Source organism: Scyliorhinus canicula, chromosome 2 (assembly GCF_902713615.1).
Source record: "Scyliorhinus canicula chromosome 2, sScyCan1.1, whole genome shotgun sequence".
In the NCBI taxonomy this organism is placed as follows: Eukaryota; Metazoa; Chordata; class Chondrichthyes; order Carcharhiniformes; family Scyliorhinidae; genus Scyliorhinus; species Scyliorhinus canicula.
Window position 1 is genome coordinate 139,087,296 of NC_052147.1, and position 20,756 is coordinate 139,108,051.

The 20,756-nt window shown below is 49.5% G+C and overlaps 1 protein-coding gene across 3 annotated transcripts in view; it reads right to left on the reverse strand.

The window, feature by feature from the left end:
- Positions 1 to 20,756, reverse strand: part of LOC119958607 (fibronectin-like) — a 136,352-nt gene that overhangs the window by 41,224 nt on the left and 74,372 nt on the right. For 2 of the 3 annotated variants that reach the window (XM_038787098.1, XM_038787090.1), the window contains exons 23-32: positions 19,982 to 20,068; positions 17,604 to 17,795; positions 15,793 to 16,065; positions 14,075 to 14,257; positions 12,355 to 12,444; positions 7,949 to 8,215; positions 6,982 to 7,098; positions 4,600 to 4,764; positions 2,501 to 2,656; positions 387 to 500 (exon numbers count right to left, since the gene is read on the reverse strand). In XM_038787098.1, the coding sequence (XP_038643026.1) occupies positions 387 to 500; positions 2,501 to 2,656; positions 4,600 to 4,764; positions 6,982 to 7,098; positions 7,949 to 8,215; positions 12,355 to 12,444; positions 14,075 to 14,257; positions 15,793 to 16,065; positions 17,604 to 17,795; positions 19,982 to 20,068 (1,644 nt within the window). The remainder of the gene's footprint in view (positions 1 to 386; positions 501 to 2,500; positions 2,657 to 4,599; positions 4,765 to 6,981; positions 7,099 to 7,948; positions 8,216 to 12,354; positions 12,445 to 14,074; positions 14,258 to 15,792; positions 16,066 to 17,603; positions 17,796 to 19,981; positions 20,069 to 20,756) is intronic. The other variant, XM_038787106.1, reaches the window with a different exon arrangement.

Below are 20,756 nucleotides of genomic sequence, written 5' to 3' on the forward strand. Positions count from 1 at the left end.
TGCCAGCGAGGAAATTTCACGTGAAGGAAGCACATGTTGGAAGACCAAGGCCTCCGGCTTCTCCAACTGATATTCTCCTCGATTTACTGCTCCTTGTTAGGGGCCTGCATGTAAACCTTTCTACACAAATCCATCATCGCCGTGCCAAATGTTATGAAGCCAAACATTATGGAGGGGGAGGGGTTGGTGGTCGCAATTGGGCAAAGGAAATGCCAGGCTGCCAAAGTGGTTCACCAGGTTCTGGGTAGGCCCAAGCCTGCCCGTGGTTTTAAACCCATCCCTGCGCCCATACTCTTTTCAACCTTGAGGACTAACTGGAGAGTGTCCCAGATGGGTTTGGGAATAGTGGGAGAGTTGCCACCGCGCACGGGTTGCAAAATACATACAGGTATCTGCTATTTCGGTGAGCTTCATGCTCTCTCCATGCTCTCCTTGGGCTTTCACACTGATCGTGTACTTGGTGTTTGGGTCCAGGCCTTCGAGAGTCACTTCAGTTGCATCTAAAAGCAGAGGACAGGCAGAGGGTTGATTTTTCCTCTTCACCTTATTCAAATACCTTCAACAGCCCCACCCAGTCAGGCAGCCTCTTCCTTTTCCCAGTTTCACAGTTTTATATAACTAATAATTCAGTGATCAAAGAAAAGTGTAAAATGTTTGCTTGGACCCGAGGAAAGGGGGAGTGCAGGCTACTACCCAGCTTTGGTCAAGTGACTGCCGACATGGTGCCGATCATTAAGATACCCAATTTCTGACAGACTAGACTCCTTCTGCAGAGGCTGACCCCCACCTCCCCAGCCCATCAGTCTTTGAAATGGGAGGGGGGGGGGGGGGGGGGGGGGGGGTGGGGTGAGAGAGAGAGAGACTAACCCCTCCTGCAGCTAGCTTTGGAAAACATGTATAAGAGCTGGGCAGTTCAGGGGCACTGGTGGAAGGAGGCTCTTCAACTCAAGCAGCCCCCACTTCAAATGATTAGCACTATTGCTTCAAAGCTCCTGGGTTCCAGGTTCGATTCCCGGCTTGGGTCACTGTCTGTGTGGAGTTTGCACTTTCTCCTCGTGTCTGCGTGGGTTTCCTCCAGGTGCTCTGGTTTCCTCCCACAGTCCAAAGATGTGCAGGTTAGGTGGATTGGCCATGCTAAATTGCAGGGATAGGGTGGAGGTGTGGTCTTAAGTGGGGTGCTCTTTCTTTTTTTTAAATTTAGAGTACCCAATTATTATATATTTTTTTCAATTGAGGGGCAATTTAGCATGGCCAATCCACCTAACCTGCACATCTTTGGGTTGTGGGGGTGAAACCCACGCAGACACGGGGAGAATGTGCAAACTCCACACAGTGATCCAGGGCCGTGATTTGAACCCGGGTCCTCAGCACCTTGGTCCCAGTGCTAACCAGTGCGCCATATGCCGCCCGTGGGGTGCTCTTTCCAAGGGCCGGTGCAGACACGATGGGCCGAACGGTCTCCTTCTGCACGGTAAATTGTACAAATTCTATTGTTCTGGTGTGGCAAGTCGGATTGGTAAGCATCAGCTGAGCCCCCCCCCCCCCCCCCCCTCCCCCACCACCACATCAGTAATACAACACCCTACATCCTGCCGACAATGTACCCCCTCAAATGGTATTTCTGTAACTAGTCTGCAGGCAACCACTGAGATGGCACCTGTGGTGATCTCTGGGGTTTGTCCCTTTAAAGGCAACACCTGTCCTGAGGGACCAATTGGGACTGAGAGTGGGGAATCACTCCAGGGGCTGGAGTCTTCTCTTAGGCACAAGACATAGAAGATATCTAGTAGGCATGGACAGCATGTTGCAACAGTGGTTAGCTATGTGGCCTCACAGCGCCAGGGACCTGGCTTGATTTCAACCTTGGGTGACTGTGGTGGACTTTGCACTTTCTCCCTGTATCTGCGTGGGTTTCCTCTGGGTGCTCCGGTTTCCTCCTCCCACAGTCTAAAGATGTGCAGATCAGGTGGATTGGCCATGCTTAATTCTCCTTAGTGTCCAACGGTTGGGTAGGGTTACAGGGAATGGGGCGGGTGTGTGGGCCTAGCTGGGTGCTCTTTCTAAGGGTTGGTGCAGACTCGATGGGCCAAATGGCCTACTTCTGCATTTAAGGATTCTATGATTCTATGTAGGAGCAGGTGGCTACTCTAGAGTAGCTGTGCGACTACTGGCCTCTGTATAGCTTTTTTTATTAATAAATACCTTTCATGTTTGTAAAGGCGTCTTGAGCGTGCATCTTTATAGCACAATTACCCATTAGCTCCGCATTTTCCAGCTACAGATTAGCCTGTCCCCACACTGGCAGAAAAAGGGTCTCAACCCAACTGTCTGCACTCCTCTTCTGAAGATCTGACTCTTGGCAGGGCCGATAGAGCATTTTTAACAGTAAATTCTCGATGTGTTTAATTAGTCCATGGCATTATTACAATATTGGCAGATGAAGGCCTTGTCACATCAGATAAAGACCCACCCTCCACTGTGCGTATATCTGGTGACTGACCTCCAGAGACAACGCGGGTTATAACCGGGCCTTTGCCGCTCTTTGGGGTGCTGCTGATCTTGTAACTGGTCACTTTGGCGGTGGGAGGTTTCCAGCTGACGGTTATGCTCTTGTCATTCACTGGCTGCACCTTCAGCAAAGTCGGTGTGTCAATCTCTGGAAAAAAAAAGGGGAGAAATGGAAAAGATGGGGCTCCAAACTTGGAATCTTCTGGCCCTGCCTGCTTCCTAGGTCCTGCCGGGAGTCAATGGACTTTTGGCTGCCCCCACTCTGTGGCGGATCCCACAACTATAGGACCATAAAACGCCGGCTTGAGAATCATATAACGCTTCCAGAAGGACATTCAGCCCTATCAAGGCCATGTTGTGTCTCTGAAAGAACAACTTCACCTACTAGTCCCTTCAGAGATTCACAATTATCTCTCCTCAGCTGTTAAACAGACTCCATTGCATGTGTGGCACAGGAGAGAGGTGGCAAGCTAAAGACATGGGCTCAACATGACACTGTGTTTTGTCATTTAAATCCCAGTGGGTGCCCTCAGCAGTAGGCGCGACGCTGGCGTACAGCACAGGCCTGACTTTCTGTCATGAGAATTCAGCGTGACTGGCTATACTCCTAGCTGGCTTCCGTTAAGAGTGCATCTGTGGCCCTTAGGCCCGAGGCTTGGTTAAGGCGAGGCGGCTTCACTCTGGAGCTGCGTTGGGAGAAATGGAAAGCAATTTCTGTCCCCCAGCATCGCAGCCTCTTAAACTTGACAAGAGCAAATGGAAGCTACTTTCAGGCAGCGCGTAGGATATGATCATCAGAGGAGGACATTCAGCCCCTCAAATCTGTGCCACTCATCATTTGGATCATTATCCCAACTCCAGTTACTCATCTGTTGTTCCATATCCCCAAATCAACTTGTGGTGATATGATCTGCATACCTGTCTGCCATTGGGGCAGAACACAGGCTCACCATTGGCCCTGGTCGGTCATGTGCCTCTCGACTGATTGGCCGAGAGGCTGAGTTAACCACGCCTCCATTAACGAGGTATAAATGGACAAACGCCCGGCGAACGTCCATTCCATTGTAGATGATCACAGAGCTGTGTTCTCGTCTATTAAAGTCTGACTTTTGTAAAGCACTCGTCTCGCATACAATTGATGGCGCATCACAACTAAAATCTAATCATCTCCGTTTTGGGACTTTGAACTGGTCCCCAGCATCAGCATTCAAGGAGAGTTCCAGATTCCTCTACCCTTTGTGTGAAGAGGTGCTTCCGGACATCACCCAGGAACATTCTAAATGTTACGGTTATGCCCCTTATTCTGGATTCCCAGTACCAGCTTCTCTTCATCAATCCCATCAAATTTTGTAACAATTCCAGTATCCTTTCATCTTGGAAATATATATTCAAAAGAGAATTTGGGTCTAGTTTATGCAATCTATCCTTGAGCTGCCACAGACCTCAATCTAATCACCAGCATCTCCCAAGAGTGGTGGGGCACTGATCATTCCATCTGCCTGGGATGATGCTTTCAGACAGCATCTCCTCGTCCTTGTCAGTTGGGTGCCGACCCAGACCTGGATCAAAGAGGTGAAAAGCGAGCTGTTTCTCGACCTGGGTACCACCCAGCACCAGGTCAGTGTGGCATTGCTGACTGAAAACAAAAGCCAGCTTGTTAATGTTATCCAGGTGCACTTCTCACTGGGGTGTTCACAGATCAGCCAGTGGAATGGCAGGCTCTGTAAACCAGAGGACATAAATGTAAGACGACCAGCAAGAGAACCAGGGGAGAACTGGGATTTTTATTCACACAGCGAGTTGTGGTGAGCTGGAATGCATGGCCTGTAGAAGCAATGGAAGCAGATTCAACTGGATCTTTCAAAAAGGAATCGGATAAAAACGTCCAGCAGGAAATTTGCAGGGCTTGAGGGGAGAGAGCAGGGAGCTAGATATCTCTTTACAGAGAGACACAGTGGGCAGACTGATTATCCTAGCGCTGAGTGATCTAGTGACTTTGTCAAAATTCGGCATGCAACCTGGCACCACAGGCAAAACAAACTCTTCGCCACCGGCAACCTACTTCCCCCCCTCACCCCCAACCTGTCTTACCTGTCTTCTCTGTAGCCACGAGAGGCTTGCTGATTGCTGGGCTGTCTCCCCGGCCAGTGACGGCATACAAAGTTACGGTGTATTCGGTGCCAGGCTTCAGGTTAGGTATGGTGATGGTGGACTCGCCGCCCGGCACAGTTATCTCCTTCACCGGGCCACGGCCTCCTGTGAGGAAATGTGGCAGCAGGGGTTAAAAATTAAAAGGTTACTTGTGGTCGAAAATCACACTAAACACAAGAAAGGCATTCTGGGATATGCGCAGTACTAAACATTTGACCTTTACTTATTCCACGTGTTTTCCTGAAGCAAACACAAGGGTCTAGAGAACTTGATGGTGCTGCCCTCTTCCCCTCCCTCAACAGACATGAAACGGGCAAAGGAACCACTTGCAGCACACGCTTGCTAAATTGATTACGGCTGCTCAGTAGGTGTCTAGCTACGTGTCTGAAAAAAAAACACGTGCCAGACTGACTGAACATGAGAGGCCTGTAGCCCCTGTTTGGGCCTACTTTCGCTGATTTGCAAATGAACGCGGAACTCAGTGCGCACGCAGGGCATCGCTTTCTTCAACTGCCCAGGGGTCTAAAAGAGACCAGCAATTCCCAGATGGTTAAATTGGAAATTTCTGACTTACCCCCTCTTGGCTCCAGATTGAAGTGGCAGGCCTCTGTCAGCCACTACGTGAACCCATCCCCGCTGTCAATTACCTCCACCCTCACCCAGCTAGCTTGACGTGCATCGCACCTTCAAGCTTTATGGCTGGTTGATCAAGCCACACACTCCAACTGAGGTCTGAGGAAGCAATCTGCCATGGGCCTGCCATGGACATGATGGGATGCATGCATTGCACCAGGCCGTAGTTCCTTCTGAACCTCAACAGTTCCTAATTTGGGTTCTTCTTCCACCAGTTCATAGATCATAGAACAAACAGCGCAGAAGGAGGCCTTTCGGCCCATCGAGTCTGCACTGACCCACTCAAGCCCTCACTTCCACCTATCCCCGTAACCCAATAACCCCCCCCCCGCCGAACCTTTTTGGTTACTAAGGGCAATTTATCGTGGCCAATCCACCTAACCTGCACATCTTTGGACTGTGGGAGGAAACCGGAGCACCCGGAGGAAACCCACGCAGAAATGGGGAGAACGTGCAGACTCCGCACATTCAGGGACCCTGGCGCTGTGAAGCCACAGTGCTATCCACTTGTGCTACCGTGCTGCCCTAATAATTTTAGTCAATATGTAATTTGTGGCGTGCTGTCGCCTAACATCATTCCCGAGACGTTTGTGTTTAATTTTTAGGCTCTGCCCCCTGGTTCTAGACTCCCCAACTGGCAGAAATAGTTTTTCCCAATCTACTCATCGATAATATCTTGGAGAGTGCAGTTACATCATCTCTTAACCGTCTGCATGTCAGGAAAACAATGCTGGTACTCGCTCCATGTAATTTAACCATAGAGTCAAAGAATATCCTACAGCACAGGAGGCCATTTGGCCCATCGAGTCTGCATCAACCCTTCGAAAGAGCACTCTACTCAGGCCTGCACCTCCACCCCATCCCTGTAACCCCACCTAAGCTTTTGGAGGCTAAGGTGCAATTTAGCGTGGCTCATCCACCTAACCTGCACAGCTTTGGACATTAGGAGGAATCATAGAATCCCTACAGTGCAGAAGGAGGTCATTCGGCCCGTCGAGTCTGCACCGACCCTCTGAAAGAGCTGGGCCCAATCCCCCTTCATTTCTCTGTAACTCCCCTGGCGGAACAATTTAGCATATCCATTCCACCTAATTTACACATCTTTGGACTGCGGCAGGAAACCGGAGCACCCGCAGGAAACCCACACAGACACAAGAAGAACATACAAATTCCACAGACAGGTCACCCGAGGCCGGAATCGATCCTGGGTCCTTGGCGCTGTGAGGCAGCAAGGCTAGCCACTGCACCATTGTGCCATACTTGGGGAGTCCAACTACCGTACCTGCCTATCTCTACACTCTCTCTAAGGCTAATTTACCCTGCCCAAGACGTGGTGGCCAGATAGGAACCCCAGCTACTCCAAATGGGGTCTCACTGGAGCTTCACGGCGCTGAACCGTAGAAGGTTCCAGTTTGCCACCAAGTTTTGATTGCACTACAACAATTGAGATTCATGTCACTGTCTGTGTGGAGTTTGCACATGCTCCCCATGTCTGCATGGATCTCACCCCCACAACCCATAGATGTGCAGGGCAGGTGGATTGGCCACGCTAAATTACCCCTTAATTGGAAAAAAAATTAATTGGGTACCTTAAATTTCTAAAAAAAAAAAATTCATGCCGACAGCTCACAGAGAGGGCTTCTCCCGTCACAGAGTGACTAGTCAGAGGAAATGAACTGCAAGGCCTACCTGACTCTCCGAATGCGACGCGGTAATATTTGACATTCAGGGGCGGTGCCCTCCACTTGATGCTCAGACTCGTAGGTGTGGACTGGGTGAATTCCAGGTCAGTCGGGGAATCAGAGACTGGAGGGAGAGGTGGGTGAGGGGTGGCGTAGGAGGTTGATTGGGGGTGGGGGAAGAAATCAGCACAATTAACACAGTGTGGCAACCATTTTTTCAAAACACAAACATAACCGGCAGGGAGAGAGAGAAGTTGCCGTACCCAATTACAACACCCGCCCCCACGAATCTTACTTCCCCTTTACACTCAGATCATCTGGGACGGTTAAAAAGCAACAAGGACAATAAGTGAAAAAATATTCTGGAAAATTCCTCTCCCACTCCCTCAGGTGCTGAAATAATGTAGAACAAGTATTAACCATCAAGAGACTTTTCACAAAGGGTGACTGAATCTTTTTAAAACATGTAAAATTAGCCAATCCCCTGCTGCTCTGGGCCCCATGTCTGTGAAGCATGTCAGGACGTCAGGTTGATTCTTACAGGACAATAGGCTTTAATATCTTATACAGTACACAAAACAGGACTGTCATGGTGAATTTTCTATTTTTCTCTGTCTGCTACCCATTCTGTTGAACAGCATCAATGGCTTACAGTTCCAACAAGGCCCTGCGCCGTACCAAGGTACCATTTGTACCAACTGTTCAACTGCAGGAACCTTCCCAATATACTGCCTGAACTCCAGGTCTTTGCTCAACATAGGCATGCCACCTGCAGTGACTGGATGTGGGTCGGTTTCTCACGATCACAACCAAAGCCCCTACACCACCACGTTCACTGCCCAGCGGTCAGGAGCTGAGCCAGCTGTCTGACTGCACAAGGCGCCACATGGTCCTGCCCAAACCTGCCGTCACTCAGTGGTTTCATTTGCTTTCTTTTGCCTGCAAGGGTGCGTCCAGTTCCACAACTCACTCACATGTGGAATGCTGGCCCACCAGGGGCAAGCTCTCCCGCCTGCCGTTGAATGCAGAGATGCTGATGACATACTCCGAGGCGGGCACCAAGTTGGTCAGCTGGAGGGAGGTGCGTGTGGATGGTACCCGCTCTTCCCGAGGATTGGCCCCATTATTGAGGTAATGCCGCACCCTGTATCCAGTGATTGGAGATCTTGTGGGCTGCCAGTGCACGGTGAAAGAGGTCGCCTTTGTGTCAGAGAAGTCAATGCCAGTCGGTGTGTCGATGCCTAGATGCAAAACACAGAGCATAGGTCTTTCAAAGGTTTTACGCATTTCTATAGTGACCCTTACAATTGCAAAGTGCCCCTAAAGCGCTCTGTAGTTGATTAAGCAGTTTCAAGGGCATCACTGTTGCAATGCAGCTGCTAATTTGTGCACAGCAGGATCGCACTATCTCTACCGTGATAATGGTGCAATAATTTGTTTCAGCGCTGCTGGTTGAGCTTAAAGATCAATGTTTATTTTTTCACCTGACGGGGTTTAATGTCTGATTCACCTTCAGCAGCACAACACTCTTTCTGTACTGCTCGGGGTGTGCAGGCTTCCCTCTACACTGCTCTGGATGTGTACACCTCCTTCTGTACTGCTCTGAGTGTGTAACCATCCCTCTGTTCGGCTCGGGGTGTGCAGGCCTCCCTCTGTATTGATCTGGGTGTGTAGACTTCCCTCTGTACTGCTCTGATGTGCAGGACTCCGTATACTGCTCTGGGTGTGTAGTCCTCACTGTACTGCTCTGGGTACGTAGGCTTCCCTCTGTATTGCTCTGGGTACGTAGGCCTCCCTCTGCATTGCTCTGGGTAGATAGGCCTCCCTCTGTACTGCTCTGGGTTTGTAGGCCTCCCTGTATTGCTCTGGGTGTGTTGGCCTCCCTCTGTACTGCTCTGGGTTTGTAGGCCTCCCTCTGTATTGCTCTGGGTGTGTAGTCCTCACTGTACTGCTCTGGGTACATAGGCCTCCCTCTGCATTGCTCTGGGTACGTAGGCCTCCCTCTGTATTGCTCTGGGTGTGTAGGCCTCCCTCTGTATTGCTCTGGGTACGTAGGCCTCCCTCTGTATTGCTCTGGGTGTGTTGGCCTCCCTCTGTACTGCTCTAGGTTTGTAGGCCTCCCTCTGTATTGCTCTGGGTGTGTAGTCCTCACTGTACTGCTCTGGGTACATAGGCCTCCCTCTGCATTGCTCTGGGTACGTAGGCCTCCCTCTGTATTGCTCTGGGTGTGTAGGCATCCCTCTGTATTGCTCTGGGTACGTAGGCCTCCCTCTGTATTGCTCTGGGTACGTAGGCCTCCCTCTGTATTGCTCTGGGTACGTAGGCCTCCCTCTGTATTGCTCTGGGTACGTAGGCCTCCCTCTGTATTGCTCTGGGTACCTAGGCCTCCCTCTGAATTGCTCTGGGTACGTAGGCCTCCCTCTGTGTTGCTCTGGGTACGTAGGCCTCCCTCTGTATTGCTCTGGGTACGTAGGCCTCTCTCTGTATTCTCTGGGTACATAGGCCTCCCTCTGTACTGCTCTGGGTTTGTAGGCCTCCATCCATACTGTTCTTGGTGTGTAGGCCTTCCTCTGTACTACTCTGGCTGTGTAGGCCTCCCTCTGTACTGCTCTGGGTACGTAGGCCTCCCTCTGTATTGCTCTGGGTACCTAGGCCTCCCTCTGTATTGCTCTGGGTACGTAGGCCTCCCTCTGTGTTGCTCTGGGTACATAAGCCTCCCTCTGTATTGCTCTGGGTACGTCGGCCTCTCTCTGTATGCTCTGGGTACATAGCCCTCCCTCTGTACTGCTCTGGGTTTGTAGGCCTCCATCCATACTGTTCTTGGTGTGTAGGCCTTCCTCTGTACTACTCTGGCTGTGTAGGCCTCCCTCTGTACTGCTCTGGATGTGCAGGCCTCCCTTAGTGCTGTTCTGGATGTGTCGGCCTCCCTTAGTGCTGTTCTGGATGTGTAGGCCTCCCTCTGTACTGGTCTGGGTGTGTAGGCCTCCCTTCATACTGTTCTGGGTGTGTACACCTTCTTCTGTACTGCTCTGGGGATGTGGGCCTCCCTCTGTATGCCTCTGGGTGTGTACACATCCCTCTGTACTGCTCTATTGCTCTGGGGGTGTAGGCTTTCTTCTGTACTCCTCTGGGTGTGTACACATCCCTCTGTACTCCTCTGGGTGTGTACACATCCCTCTACTGCTCTGGGTGTGTACACATCCCTCTGTACTCCTCTGGGTGTGTACACATCCCTCTGTACTCGTCTGGGTGTGTACACATCCCTCTGTACTGCTCTGGGGTGTAGGCCTCATTCTGTACTCCTCTGGATGTGTACACATCCCTCTTTGCTGCTCTGGGGGTGTACACCTCCCTCTGTACTGCTTTGGGTGTGTAGCCCTCCCTCCATACTTCTGTGGGTGTGTAGGTCTGCCTCTGTACTGCTCTGGGTTGGACGCCTCCCTCTGTACTGCTCTGGATGTGTAACCCTCCCTATGTACTGTTTGGGGTGTGTAGGCCTCCCTTTATATTGCTCTGGGTGTGTAACCCTCCCTCTGTACTGCTCTGGGTTGGACGCCTCCCTCTGTACTGCTCTGGGTTGGACAGTTTACTGCATGGTACCGGGCGAAGGAATATTCTTCAAGTACATCCCTCACATTAGCTTAGGGTAGTCACAAAGTAATAATCAGCAAAAGAAGACCACAACTGGGCCAATCGTCAGACTAGTGCAACGGCTGTCTTTGCAGTGAGTGAGGGAGTGGACATATCAGCTGAAAATCCCTTCTTCTGCTCAGACAATTTGGCTGCAGTTCCATCTGAGCTCAGCAGGGTGAGCTGGCGATTCACTCGGAGCAAATGACAAGCCGACGTAGAGCTGTTCCATCTTCAGCTCTGGAACAGCTCAATCTCGGATTGTCCATTTGTTCCTCGGCGAGGGGCACACTAGATTAAATGCACCTCAGCGTCCTCAATCAAGTGGGCAGGGGAATCAAGTATTTTCAGTGGGTGAGTAAAACTGACAGAGAAGACTTAGGAACTCCAGGAGTGTAGCTGACAATTCTATTGCAAATCAGTGCACTTGTCCCAGCCTCTCTACTACAAAAAAGTGTCGGAAGGCATCAGAAAGAGAAAAAAATAGGATTAGAGATGTCATAACTGTCCGCAAAGGCTGACCAGTTTGAGGATCTTTTCCCTAGAAAAGAAAAACCTGACCTATGTCTTGAAAATGAAAATGAAATGAAATTAAATAAAAATCGCTTATTGTCCCAAGTAGGCTTCAATGAAGTTACTCTGAAAAGCCCCTAGTCACCATGTTCCGGCGCCTGTTCGGGGAGGCTGGCACAGGAATTGAACCGTGCTGCTGGCCTGCCTTGGTCTGCTTCAAAAGCCAGCTATTTAGCCCTGTGCTAAACCAGCCCCTGAATTCCTGATAAGAGTTCTTTAAAATTCTGAAAGGGTTCAGAGAACATATGGGGTGTGTAAAACTAGGGGCCATCAATGTAAAATGGCCACTGATACATTCTATCGGGAATTAAGGAGAAAGCTCTGAGTGGCGGGTGATGAGAATGTGGAACTCGATATCACATGGAGTAGCTGAAGCGAATAGCACAGATAGGCTGAAGAGGAAGCTCCAAGGAGGAAGAAGACTAAATGGATGAGTAAAATGGTAAAACAAAGTTAGATGAGTGAAGGCTCAATATCAAAATTGATCATTTGGCCTGCATCTGTGCTCCATTCTATGGAATGATTTACTGCAGTTTTCTGTAAGGAAAGCAAACCATCATGTAATGTCTATTTATCGAGGCTTAGTTTTGTCACAAGGTACACAAGGCTTGTAGAGAACGCAAGGAATAATATATACATAGTGTCCACGGTCATGACCCCAGGTCAAATGTCATCTGCTGTCTTTTGACTGTGAGATCAGCACAGCACAAGAGAATGGTGTTCAGAAGTGCAGCAGGTGACCGAACAGAGGACCAGGAGGAGACCATTCAGCCCCTCAAGCCTAATATGTAGGATGAGACCACTTAACCCCTCGAGATTTTCTGACATTCAATGAGATCATGACTGATTTGTACCTCAACTTCATTGACCCTGCCTCGAGTCCATATCCCTTCATACTCCTACTAAACAAGTCTGTCATTCTCATTTTGGAGTTTAAATTGACACACCTATTAAACCCTTTAATCACCTTAAACACCTCAATTATATTACGCATAATCTTCCAAACACCTACACACATTGTAACTTTGGGAATTGATGAGGAGGCCAGTGAGTTAAAAATTGACCAACACCCCCACCATCAGCCCAGAAGGATTGGTTGAGATGTGAACGAGGCACCAAAGAGTCACAATCACCCCCATCTCCCACAAAGGTGCCAATGCCCTGTGTTGATAGTTACCTGTTCGTTGCCTTCCAACTAGCGGAGTGCTCTGACTCCCGACGATCACCGAGTACACCTTCACTATGTATTCAGTACCAGGCAGGAGACCTGAGGAACAGTCAGTGACTTCAGATTAGATGCAAATGTAGGCCCCACCCAAGCTGATTAAATAGAGGAAGAAGGAAACACAGACACAATTGTTTGATTCTATGGCAACAGGAATCAGCACTTATCGCATTCCTGGAGAGAGGCGCTGAGATCCATGCTCTCCACTCCCAAAAGTCAATGCTTATTTCAGTGTTGCATAACAGGCCCGTCAAGTGTCCTTATCGCATCTGGAGTGTAGAAAGTGCTGGGCAGCTCTTCAACCACAGTGAGTGGCCCATTTTATATTCCCTCCAAGTTTAGTTATTCCGCCATACTCTGAAGCCAACATTGTTAGCAGGCACAGGCAAGACGAGAGGGGCTGGATCAAGGCCAAATACTTAAGTGTCTCCCTCAGGCGGTTTGGCATGGGCAGGCGGCAAGGTGGGGGTGGATGGGGAAGGGTAATTACACGGACCAGGCCCCCGGCACAGGGTTCTGATGCTAATGCTAATGAACAGCCTCATAAGCTGCATTGAATGGAAAGTTAGAGGAATAGACTGAACCAGTGGACGTGGTTGGTGCCAGTGGTGGAGCATCCTGCAGAGACAGGCCTGCGATGAGAGGACAAGAGTGAACATGGAGGTGACTCAGAGTGGAGAACCTCCTTCAGGAGATTGGGCCGAGCCTACGTTGAGAGCTGATATAGCAGTGAGGTCGATGGACTGAGCAGCCTTTTCTCAGTAGGTCTCATTCTCCCAGAAAGGGCAGCTAAGCGACAGACGGAATTTAACCCTGAAAAATGTGAGGTGATACACTTTGGGAGTAATAATTTGACAAAGAAGTATTCAATGAACAGCATGACACTGGGAAGTTCTGAGGTACAAAGGGACCTTGGCGTGTTTGTCCATAGATCTCTGAAGGCGGAAGGGCAGGTAAATAGGTTTAGTGAAAAAGGCATATGGGACATTTGCCTTTATCAATCGAAGCAGAGACTACAAAAGCAGGGAGGTCATGTTGGAATTGTGTAGAACTTTGGTGAGGCCACAGCTGGAGTACTGTGTGCAGTTCTGGTCACCACATTATCAGAAGGATGTGATTGCACTGGAGGGGGTGCAGAGGAGATTCACCAGGATGTTGCCTGGGATCGAACATTTAAGTTATGAAGAGCGGTTGGATAGGCTTAGGTTGTTTTCTCTGGAGCAGAGAACATTGAGGGGCAATCTGATCGAGGTGCATAAGATTATGAGAGGCATGGACAGGGTGGATAGGGAGCAGCTGTTCCCCTTAGTTGAAGGGTCAGTCATGAAGGGACACAAATTCAAGGTCAGGGGCAGGAGGTATCGGGGGGCATTTGAGGAAAAACCTTTTTACTCACAGGCTGGTGACGGTCTGGAATGCACTGCCCGGGAGGGCGGTCGAGGAGTGTTGCCTCACATCCTTTAAAAAGTACGTGGATGGGCACTTGGCACATCATAACACTCAAACGTATGAGCCAAGTGCGAGAAAATGGGATTAGGTAGGATATGATAATGGACCCATGCTCCGAGGCAAGGAATTGCCACTGAGAAACGGTCAGACTCAGTGTCACACACAAACACATCTGTGTACAGAGACACGCAAGAAAGGGGTTCCACAGCCACGCCTCCCTTACCTGTCAGCATGACCATGCTGCTGGTCGGCGCGATGGTCAGGTCAGTGCTCCCACTCTCATCCTTCACTGGACTGTAGCTCACAAGGAAACCGCTGAGATCGACGGAGGTGGGTGGGGACCAGCTGATCCTCATGGAGTCCTCTCCGACATGGTTGAAGCGCAGCCTGGTGGGGGGCGGGACCGCTGGGAGAGAAAATGCATCGGTCATTACCCGCTCTTGGTGGGGCGGGGGAGGGGTCTGAAGAGTGGAAGCACATAGACACAGGCCCCATGCATTTGAGGTAGGATGGTCGGGTTTGCATGCATACACACGCACGCACATACTTCCAAACACTGGACACGTTCAGTGTTGTACCCTATCCTGTACCTGAAACTGGGACGACAGTCCCAAGGGCAGGGGGTATTTCACTGCTAAATATCCCGTACAAAGGCAGATTTTCCAAGATAGGAGCTAGGGCTTGCCATCGATCTCTTCCCCAGTCTGCACTCAACTCAATTTTCATCCAATGAAGTGGGTTCCCCATCTCCCATACTTTCCAGGTCTGGGATTACTGAATGAGCAGGGAAGATTTAGCACAGGGCATTCTGCAGGAATATTCCAAATTCCCTGACTGGGACATCTTCACTCATAAGAAGCCAGATCTATTCCAATCTACCTCTCACGGGGATGGAACTTGCATTTATATAGAGCCATGCATCACCGTTGGACATCCCAAAGCCAATCAGATCACACTGTGAAGTGTAGTCACTGTTGTATTGCAGGAAATGCAACAACCGATTTGTGCACAGCAGGATCCCACAGGCAGCAATGACCTCACAATCTACTTTTGTTTCTGTGATGATGGTTTGAGGGATTACTATTGTCCCAGGATACTGGGGGAAACTCCCATGCTCTCATTTGGAACAATGCCATGCAATTTGTTTTAAACATTCTCCGAAGCAAGCAAAATGAGGTCCTGGTTCAACTTCCCATCCGAGAGGCAACATCCTTGACAGTGTCGCACTGAATTTGGTGCTCACCTCTCCAGAGTGGGGGTTGAAGCCACAACCTTCTGACTCAGAGGCAAGAGCGCTACCATCAGAGCTAGGGCTCGACACCTGGGGAGTCATCTGGGCACCAGGAGGTGGCAGAAAACTTGATTCACAACTTGGAATTTTTTACACCTTTCGATGTAAAGCAACAAGAGTAGGCCAATCAGCCAATTCCCAATGGTTCCGCAATTCAATTAGATCATGGCACTTATCTTAACTCTATTTAGCCACCTCAGTTCCATATCCGTTAATACCCATGCCTACCAGAAATCTATGCAATCTTAGTTTTGAAACTTTCAACTGAAATCCAGCTTTTCTGGAAAGAGAGTTCTAGGCGTCCACTAACCTTTTGAGTGAGGAACCGCTTCCTGACATCGCCCTCTCGTTCCAGTTTTGAAAGTTAAGCCCTCTTGATTTCCGGCCACCATCATGGACACCATTCCCAACATGCATTAACCCAACTAACATCAACCACAGGCTCAAACTCATCACATGCACACCTGGGGATGGGGTGGGGGGGAGACAAAACCACCCAGGCACTACATGCATTCAGTTAACCACAGGTTGGTGAGAGCTCACTGAGAGACAGGCCACCGACTCCGGGAAAAGCATGCAGCGCTGGGTGGTCGGGTGGGGGTGAGAGAGTATCGGAAGAGAAAAAAAAAACGAGCTGAAGAAAACTTCACCAGTTTGCTGCTTTCGGGTGGTGGCGATACTGTCACCACCCTCTATCAGGGTGATAACACTGATGTCGTAATCTATCCCAGGCTCCAGGCCTCGCACAGTATAGTATCCAGTCGATGAGCTGACAAAGTCTTCGAAAATGGGAACGGACTCCCCCGCCGCTATAACTGTGATGCGGTAGCCAGTAATGGCCGAATAGTTAAGCGGCGTCCATCTCAGGTCGATGGTCGTGTCGCTTACGTCAACGAAGGTGAGGTCAGTGAGTTGGGGAATTTCTAGTTAGTCAAAGGGCAACAAGGCAGCGTTAAAGGTGCAAAAAAAAGGAAGAAAACTAAAAATGGAACAGCATGATTTTGTTCTAAAGATGATTTAACTGCAAAAGTCGCAAGCAATCAAAAGGTGATATGTAATGGCTTCGCTGTTAGGCAGACGGAATACAAGCCCTCATTATTGTGCAAAATATCCAACAGTGCAAGGTTTTTTGGTGTTAAATTTTCGAAGTGTTAATTGTTCGGTTTATACATTTAGAGTGTCTATCCTTCCCTATTTGCCTGAAGATCTTTGGGGTGCAGTTCCACCAGTGCTGGTTGCCTCAGCAACACTCAGCTCTGGGCAAACTTGGTGCTGGGAGGCCATTTTGTTTCTGTCATTCAGTCCCTGCCTCCTCTCCAACCCCCTCCCGCAACCACAAGGCAGAGTCCGCTCTGATCTGCATTTCCCAGCAAGAGTGGTCCGACAGAGAGTGGGGAAGTCCTGCTGGTATGTCTGAAATACCAACATGAACTCTGGCTGCAATCTACCAGCCTCATCACACCCGACTCGGGATGCAGCGAGGCTGGTAAATCTCGCGAGGCGTCGCAATCTGAATTCGTGGGACGTAAATTTGCATATTCAAGTGTGCAGTCAGGATCACTTGAATATTCTCTCGTCGGAGTTACCCAAGGTGCAGGAGCTAACCCCTGTGCCTCGGAGACCCCGAGCAAGTGCCATTTAGCACTGGTCTCCACCAACGTGGACTGGCACATGGAGGGCCTGAGGCAATTGGGGGTCCCTGGGTGGTCAGGCTATGAGGAGGGTAGCACTCTGGCACCCCTGATGCCACCTAGACATTCTGGCAGTGCCCCTGGTTGCTGGTTGTGCCCAGGTGGCATTTTGTCTGCACTGGGGATTGGGCCCATGCCCTGTCCTATTGGGGTGAGGTGCAGGAGGCTCAATTACCCGCTTATCAGCGAGTTGGAGGGTCCAGAGGTGGGGGGTTGACCCTGGCTCTGATGGTAGCACTCTTGCCTCTGAGTCAGAAGGTTGTGGCTTCAACCCCCACTTCTAGAGATCAGGGCACCATTTTGCATTGGCGAGTGGAGCTCATGGGCTTAGTACGGCCTCTGCGGCTAGCACCGGCAAACACCAGCTAAATGCACTTGACGCGGGATTCTGTTTCACTTCCGTTAAATCACAGCCAGAATCTTTCCCATATCACCTTTACAAACAGTAATGGAAAGCTTTCAATTACTGAATAATCAAAATCAGCAAAAGGCAGATAATAGATCATCTGAAGCAAATAAAAAGAGTGCAGCTCTCTTTAACGGAAGCCATTTTATGGAGAAGGCATCTTCATTTTAAAGCATGAAAATAAAAGTGATTTGAATGTGGCGTTGACAGGAAGCAAGTGTGAAGGTTCAGAAGCTAAGGCAAAGGCTCCCTGTGCACGTTCCTGGTGTGTCTCAGTCTCAGTCCTTATCGTTTAAACCCCCCCCCACCGCAGTAACGGACATGGCAGCTGAATCATCATGGCTGCCTGGTTACTCTCAATTACCTTGGGTTATCTCCGTGGTTACTGGACGACTTTCCTTGCCGTTCTTGATGGTGTAAATACTGACGTCGTATTCAACACCAGGGATCAGCTTCTCCGGAGTCCAGGAGGTGTGTCCGGCGTCAATAAATTCCTCCAACATGCTGCCGCCCTCGCCTTTTCTCGGGACAGCGGTCACCCGGTAGCCAGTGATACCTGGACAGCAAAACACACTGGTATACACAGACATACACACCAAAGAGTCGCTGTCAAAATGGGAAACACAACCCTCTTGGTGTACACAAAATACTTCAAAAAGCAGGAAGGAAGTGTGCTCGTGGGCCTCCGTCACAATTAGACAGCTTCATGCTCACTCTTCCTGGTGCCAGTATTTTATATTTAAACCCGAGTTCAAATCACCAAACCGACTTAGTGGGATTTGAGCTTACAATTCTCCAGAATATTCATCCAACAGCACCCATTTGCGAGGAAGCAGTGGTATCCATGACTTGGCCGGCACCGGGAAAGGCGACTAAAAGCTACCGACGCTCTGCTGTGGTTCCATTGACACTGGTTAGTGGAGAGAACTGACCACATTGCAGTTGGGTTGTGGGGGAGGGGTCCAAGATGGAGGAAGGGATGAAGACCAGGAACTAACTTTGTGGTGTCACAAGGCGATTTATAGGTTCACAGTGATTAGTGAGTGTGACATTTTGTGAAATGTTCAGAATACAAAGGGTTAATGTCATACCATAATTAACCACTAGATGGCCCTAGATGCAGAACTGTATAAAGCACTGACTCACAGGCTTCTGGGAGAAAGTTGGAGAGGAGCAGTGAGAGGGTGGAGAGTACAATTATAGATAGACTGTAGAGACTGGTGTTAGTAGAGCGTAGATTGTAGATTACTAGATTATTGTTTACTATAGGAGTAAGTGGTCGAGCTTCAATAACTACTGTGAATAAAAGTTAGCTTTGTTAATTAATTTAGCTTCTGTGGTCTTTGTGAACACTATGACATCCATCCTGATAACTGAATCACAAAGAACACCACAGTGGGTACAGAGGTTGGGTGGGCCTGGTGGTTGGAGCATGTATCTGGTGAGGGCCTGAGGGTGGCACGGCAAGATTATAGTTATGAAGGGCAGCACGGTGGCGCAGTGGGTTAGCCCTTCAGCCTCACGGCGCCGAGGTCCCAGGTTCAATCCCGGCTCTGCGTCACTGTCCGTGTGGATTCTTGCACATTCTCCCCGTGTTTGCGTGGGTTTCGCCCCCACAACCCAAAAGATGTGCAGGGTAGGTGGATTGGCCATGCTAAATTGCTCCTTAATTGGAAAAAATGAATTGGAAAAAATAAATCTAAATTTATGGAAAAAAAGATTGTAATTATGCCAGGAAGAAGCCCATTGAAGGAAGTGGCTCTTGTGCGGCAGCGCAACACGATAGGCTGAAGAGCCTCTCTCTCTGCCAAATGATTCTACAACGAATGTGAAGATCAGGCACTGAGAGGGCAGAAAGCAGTACAGGCATGAAAATATATGGACAATTCAAATCTCAGCAGTTTAAACCAATACCTAGGTGTGACAGAAAATGCTGTGATGTGACCTTCTTTCTTGCAGAAATATGAGGTTAAGGATCAATGAGCATAATGCTCCTCACTGTAAATGGCAGGAACATGGAGGCTGCTACGAAAGGGAAGGTGGGTGTCTTGCTCAGGAGCCAACGCATGGTGGCTCATTTCTGAAAGGTGCACTCCATTCGGGCATGGATCCAACTGGAAAACAGAACTCCATCATTGCTGGGTGGAGAGGACATTTAGGAAACCTCGGATATTCTGTGATGCAGAAGGTCTAATCCATAAAATCCCTTCAGTGCAGAAGATGACCATTCGGCCCATCAAGTCTGCACTGGCCCTCTGAAAGAGAGTTAGATGTGGCTCCCCAATTGGACAGCACTGGCTGAACAACCCTGAGTGTGCTAAGAATTGCACTAATCGCCAATTTAAGATTATCCATTGAGCTGGCAGTGTGGCTCACTTACGCTTGCTAGAAGCTGGATATATTCATACACAGGGACCAGCCGTCCGCAGGCAAAAGAAACATATCCAAGGCATTGCACCGTTGATAATATTCCCCGCTGCATCTTCCACAGCAACACCTCAACCAATCAGAGTCAGCTTGCCAACCAATCAGCACACTTTCGTCAAGTGGCATGAACTTTTGCTCCCTTTCTAAATTTCGCCATCTTGTATTTGTATGTGTCAGCTCCGCCGGCTCGTCTCGTTTCAGCAACAATACAGAAATGTACATCGGACCAAAATTCCTCCCACTGCCTCCCTGGCAAGAGCTCTTCCACCTCCCTCCCACCGCACCGCAAACACTCCAGTTTTTGTTGGCCTGTACCTGGTGATGCTCCCCCTTCCCAAGATATGGTTGGTTCCCCGGTGCCGCGGTTGGAATGGACGTCTATGTTGGCGGGTGGGGAGAGTTCTGCATAGGACACACAAAGACAGAATGAGTTTACACTGCACCAATCAGAACAGCAACACCCGGCATTAATGCAGCATCTCTTACATTTGTAAAAAAAAAACAGGAATTCTCAGAAGTTGTGAGAGACCGGAACTTGTCGTGGGGGGGGGGGGGTAATGAAGAATTAAGAATGAGTTCAGATAGATTTCTCTACAGAGCTGGCACTGAATCGATGGGCCAAATTGCCTCTGTCTCTGCTGTAAGGACTCTGGCTGGATATTAACTTTTCTCGGCCGGGGAGATGGTGGATTGGAAGCTGAAGGGGGCTTGGTCATTTCTGCCCCGTCGCCTCAGCTCGCCCAAACAAGCGTGTTGCATGGGAGGGAGGCCAACAGAATAGCAAAGCCGGGGGCTCCACGTCCAATCAGGCCAAAATGCAATGCAGAAAAGAGGCAAACCCGCGATCGGGGAGTTGGCCAGGGCTGGAATTGGAAAGCCGCCCCAAACCAGCCTTTTTTTAAGTTTCAAAAAAGACAAAATTACAAAAATAATGACTTTAAAAAACTATACAGAGGCTGCCACCTCTCCAGCAGTCTCTATTGCTAATTCAGAAATGGTCCTGGAACTTGGAAGGCCTTTTCTGCTGCTCGTTTTATTCCCTTCTTTCCTAACGTGTGGGCTTCACTCGTTAAGCCCAGCATTTATTGCC